The sequence below is a fragment of the Caenorhabditis briggsae genome (assembly GCF_000004555.2).
Source record: "Caenorhabditis briggsae complete genome, chrI, whole genome shotgun sequence".
NCBI lineage: Eukaryota > Metazoa > Nematoda > Chromadorea > Rhabditida > Rhabditidae > Caenorhabditis > Caenorhabditis briggsae.
In genome coordinates, this window is record NC_013489.2 from 2,006,517 (window position 1) to 2,014,966 (window position 8,450).

At 34.9% G+C, this 8,450-nt stretch overlaps 1 protein-coding gene across 1 annotated transcript in view; it reads left to right on the forward strand.

Annotated features, from left to right (window-relative positions):
• The window catches only part of CBG22054, a gene marked incomplete at both ends in the record, with an annotated part of 10,667 nt that extends 6,739 nt beyond the window's left edge, over window positions 1-3,928 (forward strand). Inside the window, 5 exons of the mRNA XM_045241461.1 lie at window positions 529-775; window positions 2,093-2,263; window positions 2,441-2,590; window positions 2,639-2,793; window positions 3,778-3,928. Of these exons, the coding sequence (XP_045097461.1) occupies window positions 529-775; window positions 2,093-2,263; window positions 2,441-2,590; window positions 2,639-2,793; window positions 3,778-3,928 (874 nt within the window). The remainder of the gene's footprint in view (window positions 1-528; window positions 776-2,092; window positions 2,264-2,440; window positions 2,591-2,638; window positions 2,794-3,777) is intronic.
• Window positions 3,929-8,450: the final 4,522 nt, after the last annotated feature.

Consider the following 8,450-nt stretch of genomic DNA (forward strand, 5'->3'; position numbering starts at 1 on the left):
GCGTCCAGCAGTTGTCCTCGCCTTTAGGTATCCAATGGGGCGTGCGCTTTTTCTTTGCCCGCGATGGTCAGTTGGTAGAGGCGCCGCTCCCTCAATTATTGCCCTCGCAAGTTTAAATCCTATAGGGGCATCTTTGGGCGGAATTTAGAGAACACTAATTTTTTCATGTCCCCCCCCCCCCCCCCCTTTAAAGGCTCATAACTTAAAAACGATAAGAGCTAGCTGAAAGTTGTCAATTGTAAAAATGTGTAAAATTTAATTCTAAATAGTTATAAGCTTTCCAAAAAAAATTTCAGGAGACGAAAACGACAAAAATGACAAAAGGAGTAGGTTGTGAGATCACGGACGCCGATCGAGAGTGCGTCTCCAGATACCTCAAAGAAAATGTGGACAACGTGATCAAAATCTCAATAATCATCAATATGGAGACTCGCCTCTTCGAACCATCAACCTACCTGGATGCCATTTCTCCAACTCCTCGAGCATCATTCCTGACGGCGAATTACAATGCAAGAGTGAACAGTAAAGTATGGAAACGGAGATCGAAGAAGAGGAATGGACTGTGGAACGGCGAGTTTTGAGTGATAATGAGAAGACGAGCTACGAGAGAAAAGTACAAATGATTCTGGATGAGGAAAGAGAGAAATTGATGGAGAGGAGAGAGTTGTTGAAAGTGGAGAAGGAGGAGGATAATGGATCCAGAAGGGCTTCGTTGATTTCGCAATTCAGGGAGAATCAACATGAAAGTGCATTGGATGATCATATGTTCAAGAGGGTAGGGAACTTTTTGGGGTTTTTTTCAGAACTGCAGCTTCTTAATTCCCGTTTCGTAGTGATCCCGGTTTAGCGTCTTCTAGGAACTCAAACAGGACAGTTGGTACGAGCTACCGAGCTAAACGGTATTTGCACAATTTCAGCTCAATAATCTCGGCTCTCATCAGCGAAAATGAAAATTTGTCAGCTATTGTCTATTCAAAAAAATCGCGCGAGTGAACGAGTGAAAACGTCTGCGTCTCTACAGCGCCTCTACAGGTTTTGATACCCTCCTTTTTTTTACTCGTTCCTCCGCGCGATTATTTTGAATAGACAATAATAAAATATTCTTCATATCATCAGCAACATTATTGATTGGCAAATTCTTGATATCTCTTTTAGAAGTGGAGATAATTGAGCTCGAAGTGTGGGGAGGCGTAACCAGCGGCGTCAACCGCGTTGCGCACGCTTTGAACCCAATTATCTCGGTTCCTATAAAAGATAACAAGATGTGGTCAAATGATCAAATGGGTACCGTAATATCAGAAACATTTTATTAATGGAAAACTTCTTGGTATCTGTTACAGGAGCTGAGATAATTGAGCTCGAAGTGTGTAATTATAGGAGTGGCGGAACCAGCGGCGTCAACCGCGTAGCTCAGTCGCGCCCGCTTTCAGCTCAGTTATCTCGCTTCCTATAATAGGTATCAAAATTTTGTCAACTAATAAAATGTTTATCATATTATTAGCAACATTTTATCAGTTGGCAAAACTTTGATATCTCTCATGTGGACCGAGATAATTGAGCTTAAAGATAACGCTACTTGTCCATTAACCCTGTCCAAATACGGTACGGCGCCTAACTCGGTTCATAGCGTAAATTTCTGTTTGATATAAAAAGGAAAATGTAGAACTTGAGATCTATAAAATGATATTAGGTTTGACTGTATTCGGATTTTGATTGGCAAATCAAAAGCCCTGAAAAAGATTGGTAAATGGGCTCGAGTAGTGGCGGATAGACTTTTTCCGGCTTCTGGCTCGATATTTTAAATTTGAATGATGTCGAATTACATATCATTTTGTAGATCTTGTCGATACCTACATTTTGAAGTTAAAATCAACCTAAAATGTCGAGCTTGAAGCAAGTTATGGCGGGTGGGCGGAGCAACTCATGGTACTTTAGCGGTTACTCCTTTATTTAGAAACGTTTTTTAAACAGTAAAATTTATATTATATTGTAGATCTTTCCAAAACCTGCAATTTGATATTAAATTCAAGCTAAAATATTTCATTTGAAGCGAGTTATGAGCATTTTTCTCGAAAATGTCTCTAAATTTCAGATCCTCGTGAGTTGCTGTGAGTCTTGTGAGCAACGTCGTCTGTCCTTCATGTATGATTCTCGAACGGAAGATGATTCAGAAGCAGATGAAGAAGACGATGGAGATGATGAAGAGGAAGAGGAGGAGCCACATTTCGAATGTGATAAGAGTGATAAGGAGCATGTTCATGATGTGAGTTGGAGAAAAAAAAGAAAATCTTGAAAAATATAGAAGTCGGCTAAATTAAATTTTAATGGATTTTCAAAACATTGGAACACCAAACTTAAATCTTTGTGCTCTTTCGAATGGTATACAAACTAATGTTGTAGCCCAAAAACTCAAAAAGTTATAGAAGTTACAATCTTCCAGATGCTCGCAAATCTATACTTCAACAAGGTTGTCCTGCCAGAAATGGAATATGTCGAGGATTTTGTCGATTTCCTCATTGATGCTGAACTAAACGATTTGCCAGTTCTGAAGAGAGCTTGCGAACGATATTTGTGTAGTGAGCTGAATACGGTAGGAGTGAAGCAAACTCGCTCTAATGAGATATATTCTATTTTTCAGAAAAAAGACATTGGGACATGTCTGCTTTTGGATTTGCTGTTCAATTCGATTGTTTTCAGTCTGCCTGTCATGAAATCGATGACTTTAACTGAGCTGGCGAATCGAACTCATGAATTTGTGGAACCGGATTCGCTGCTGGAGCAGGAGGAGTATAAGTGAGCAAAATTCTGAATTCCTTAAATTGAAAAATCGAAGAATTCTGAAAATCTAGAAATCTGAGAAAAGCTGGTTTTTGGACTTCCGAATTCTTAGAATTCTTGAAAAAAAAGCAATTTCTTGGAATTCCAGATTTTCAGATTACTCTGGAAAATTTTGAGTTTAGGGATTTGCTTAAACTTTTGGAAATCCGGGTTTTTGAACTTCTTGATATATCTGAGATTCTGAGATCCTCAGTTTTCAAGATTCTAAGATTCTGAAATTCTGAAATTCTGAAATTCTGAATTTCTGAATAGCTGAATTTCTGAATTTCTGAATAGCTGAAATTCTGAATTTCTGAATTTCTGAATAGCTGAATTTCTGAAATTCTGAAATTCTGAAATTCTGAATTTCTGAATAGCTGAATTTCTGAATTTCTGAATTTCTGAAATTCTGAAATTCTGAAATTCTGCATAGCTGAAATTCTGAAATTCTGAAATTCTGAAATTCTGAAATTCTGAAATTCTGAAATTCTGAAATTCTGAAATTCTGAAATTCTGAAATTCTGAAATTCTGAAATTCTGAAATTCTGAAATTCTGAAATTCTGAAATTCTGAAATTCTGAAATTCTGAAATTCTGAAATTCTTTTTGAGAAACAACTTCGGATTTTCAGGTTTCTCTGGACTATCTGAAATTTTGGAAATTTTGGAATTTTCTGGAATTCCTGACTGTCCGAATTTTTTAGAATTCAGGTTTCAAAGTTTTCCTGAATTACCTAAATTTGGAAATTTTGAATATCAAATTTTCAGAATTCTCTGAAAATTTGTGTTTTGAATATTTGACTGTTTTTCTTTCAGTTTTTACTAGAATTTCTGCAAATTTAGATTTTTGAACTTTCAACTATTCTGGAATTTCTTTGATTTTTTGATTTTCTGATTTTCTGAAAAACCCGATATACCTGTGAACCATCCTTTAAAAAATTCCAAAAATAATTTTTTTCCAGAAATTTGGACAAACGAATGCGAAATTTGGCGGATCGAAATCTGGTGGAAATCATTGAACAATGTGTCACTTTTCGAGATCAAAAAGCTCGAGTTCGAGTGCTTCCAGTCGCTGAATCCTTCGAATCCAATTCGTTCGATTTGACTAATTAATTAATATTGGCTTAATTACCCTGATTTAAAAAACCACACTGTCTCATTTTCCGTCTACCTAATGCGCTCTATTGAGAAAATCACAAAACGAACGATGAATATGGTTTTCTCAATAGAGCGCGTTTGTCTTTAGAATTTTCGTTTTTTCTCTTTTTTTCGATTATCTTTTTTTCTCCGTGGTCCTTTTTTTTCCTGAATTTCATCTTGATTGTTTTTTTTTGAAATATAACTTTTGAAGAAATTTTTCTTTTAAATGACCAGCCTGCTTGCTGCGCCTCCACGCTCAAATAGCTGGTTTGGCGCGACTTGGCATTGTTTTTACTCGTTAATCGCTCCGCCCCTTACTCTTCATTTATTTATTATAAGAATGATAAGAATGACAATTTCAGAAACAAAAAATGGCAAGATCAATAAATTCTGAAGTTTCGTTTCCTTATTTTCAGTCTGAATTATGCAGAACACGTCCATTTTATGAATCGTCTGATTGTCGGGCATCGTTTAAGTTTTGAATCCATTATCTTGAACTTCGCAGGTGAAAATTCTTCTAAACGTCAGAATGGTTCATAAATGGTCCATGTCCATGTGCTCCAGCATACGAACCAGAGAGAGTCTCCTGACTTCAGCTCCAGCTCCAGCTCCAGCTCCAGCTCCAGCTCCAGCTTTAATTTTCGCTTTTTGAACTAAAAGCGATTCAACTTTGAGCCAATTTATCTCGGCTACTTCGAAAGATATAAATAACTTTCAACAGCTAAACTATTTATCATGATATCACTAATATTTTATCAGTTGGCACATTTTTGATATCTTATACAGGAGCGGAGGCAGCCGCGCCCACTTTGAGCTCGATTATCTCGGCTCCTATACGAGATATTGAGAATCGGTCAACTGATAAAATATTTTTCAGGACATGATAAACATTTTATCAGTTGATCACTTTTTGATATCTCTCACAGAAATCGAGATAACTGAGTTCAAAGTGTAGTGCTACGGCATCCACAGGATTTCATAAATTCAAAATCCGGTATCATCTTCTTTTGAAAAGTGCACGAATACTCTAGAAATGATGGAAAAGTATATACTTTTTCATTCCATTTACCCCCTCCATTTTGCAATTTTCATTTTCTCCATCTTTTTCATATTACCCTTTCCCCTCTTCATCATCTTAAAGGGCCGTTTGGTATGTGTGCATCTAATTACGTGGGGGACATGGAAACATTGGTGGCATCAAGCCAATCTTTTCGAGTAATGATGAGCAATGGAGGAGACAAAAGACAACCAGAGACTTTGACTCTTCATTGTTTCCCTTTCTCATTTTTATTTCATTTCAAACTGATGAGTTCCAATTTGGTGGATTGGAATTTTGTTCCAATTTCAATTTCAGAGAGGGCCTTACTGGATTTTCATTTTGAAGAATTTCTGAATTAAGATGTTCCAATTTTAGCAAGATTTTCTAGATTTTATTAATTTCAGAATGCATGGGGAAAATATTTCCCTGAAACTTCGAATTTTTATAGTTTTTTAGGATATTCCAGTTTTATGAGTTTCCTTAATGTTTAATTTTTTCTGGATCTCTTTCTTTTTTACAAATTTCTTGGAGTTTTAGATTTTAGCTTGTTCTTCAATTTTGAAGTTTCTGAGATTTCAAAAAATCCTGTTTTTCAAAGTTTCGAATTTTTGGATTTTTGGATTTTCCTATTAAATTTGCAATAATGAATTCCCGGATCTTTCAATTTGCTCAAAATTATCTGAATATCTAAAATTTGATTTTTGAAAGTTTTGAGTTTCTAGAACATTCTGAATTTCTGAATTTCTGAATTTCTGAATTTCTGAATTTCTGAATTTCTGAATTTCTGAATTTCTGAATTTCTGAATTTCTGAATTTCTGAATTTCTGAATTTCTGAATTTCTAAATTTCTAAATTTCTGAATTTCTGAATTTCTGAATTTCTGAATTTCTGAATTTCTGAATTTCTGAATTTCTGAATTTCTGAATTTCTGAATTTCTGAATTTCTGAATTTCTGAATTTCTGAATTTCTGAATTTCTGAATTTCTGAATTTCTGAATTTCTGAATTTCTGAATTTCTGAATTTCTGAATTTTTCTGAAATTTTTCAATTTTCGAACCCCAAAAAATGAATAGACCAAAAAAAAATGTTTTTGACCTACTCATATTTTTCTGCGCCGTTCTCATCTAATCCTTTTCATCAATCACTCATCGTACGTTTGCGGCAAATATTTTTGTTTCGAAATTTTTTCTTCCAATTTTTGTTCCAGTGGGACCACCAGTAATAATGAGCCCGAAAAAATTAATCCCAACATGTTGAAATAGCCTATTTTTCTCTAAATCTCTTCTCTCTAACCATCTAGTAAGAATCAAGAAAAAAAGGAAAGTTTCGCTGCATTTTTTTTCTCAAGAGGATTCCCAAAAAAAAAATTTTCGCCTGCAGAATTTCTTCTCCAGCTTCCTGCTCTCAAAAAAAGTTGTTCAAAAACACTAATACCCTTCTAGAATATTCACAAAAAGCAGACAATAGGTGTTTTTCGGCTCCGCCCACTTTGGGTGCCGAAAATTGAGTTTTTTTTTCTTTTAAAAAATCTTTTTTTTTGAAAAAAAATCTGAAAATTGAATTTGAATTTCTATTCAAACTATACTGGTCACATTTCGGTCAAAACCCAGTATTTTTGACAATATTTTTGACCAGCTTAGCTATACGGTCGCTGCCCTCTCTTCTCGCTCGCTAAAAGCTGTCAGTTTCAAGCTCAATTATCTCAATCACTGTACGCGCTATCAGGTTACCGAGATAATTGAGCTCAAGCTTTGGTAAGAGGAGCATCCAGAGTTTCCAACCGCGTAGCTCAGCCACGCCTACTTTGAGCTCAATTATCTCGGCTCCTATAAGAGGTATCGAAAAATTGTCAATTAATAAAATGTTTATCAGAATATCAGTAATATTTTTAGTTGTTCAAATATTAGTATCTCTTCCAGAAAGCTAGATAAATTTGATCAAAGTTAAAGACCCCGTTTTTTTTGGTTTTTTTTTTAACTTTTAGACTTATCGTTTTGTTTGGGTATAAGTTGTTTGGGTACTGTATAAATGCCCAAATTTAGCCTTGACTTTATTCTTTTGTCCCCTTTTTGCCCTCTCACTATAATTATGAAATGGACCGCCCGTAGAGAGGGAGGGAATCTCGGGAAGGAAAAGAATCACAAAGAAAAGGGGATGGTTATAATTAGGGATCCGAAAAGTGTCCTTCTTTTTGAGTTTTACCCAAAATGTTTACTTTTGTTTTTTGTTAGCTTTTGAAAGTTGTAATTGCAATTAAAAAATAATTGACTTCCAAATTTAATTGATCAGCCGAGCACTTTTTTCATGACCTTGGGTTCAAAACTGGTAGAACAAATATAGGCAACTTATATATAGTTTTGTAGATTTTAATAAGTTCTACATTTAACATTTTAGATAGTTCCAAAGTTTTCATTGTGAGCAGAGGTATGCTCCGACTCATCACCCTAGTCGTCAATTAGGCCACTAAAAGACAACTTCAATTTGAGCTCAATTATCTCAACTCCTGTAAGAGATATCAAAAGTTTGTAAATTGATAAAATGCTGGTGATATAATGATTAACATTTTATTAGTTAACAAAATTTCGATATCTTTTATAGCAACCGAGATAATTGAGCTCAAAGTGTGCATGTATAGCCAACAGCTTAGATGAGCGGCGCCGGCGGCTCCAATCGTGTAGCTCTGACACATTTTTGTTGTGATTCCATAAAACTACCGTATTCTTGATTTGAAGTTTTTTAGAAACTTCTAGAAACTTCTCGAAATTTCCTTATTCCTAACCTATAATTTAACTTCTTAACCTAAAATTTCCGTTTTCTGAGAATGCACTTCTCAGAAGTATAAGGTCACTTTTCCCTTCGAAACTAAATTATATATGTTTATCTTTTAGGAAATTTTCAAATTTGGAATTTCAAATTCTATGTTTACTATTAGCTTTATCTTAACCCAAAAACCTTGTGATCAACTTTTGTTCTAGTAGTTTCCAAAAAATTTCCTAAAGACAACTTGAAGGGTCTGAATAAGGACTTTGTACTTGTGGATTTTTCTGGAATTTTGAAAAATTATAATCCAAATGATCTCCAAAAAGTTTTCTATCGATGTGTACAATTTTCAAAAGAATTGGTCCAGTTTTAGCAGAGATAGACAGTGTGTTATCACAAAATTGCCAAAATTTACAACCCTTTTGTTTTGTGATGACAGATGGGGTGGTTGTAAAATTGAGTAAAAATTATTATACATGTTTTATTATCTTTCCTCTTCTGGTCTAGAACGATTTTGTAGTTTTATACCGTATTTCTTCTGAGCTCGGCACCTCTGGGACCTCGGGTTTAGCAGCGCGCACTTTGAGCTCAATTATCTCGACTCCTGTAATAGATATGAAAAATTTGTAAACTAATAACATGTTGGAAATTTTATAACAAATATTTTATTAGTTGACGACTTTTTGATATCTATTA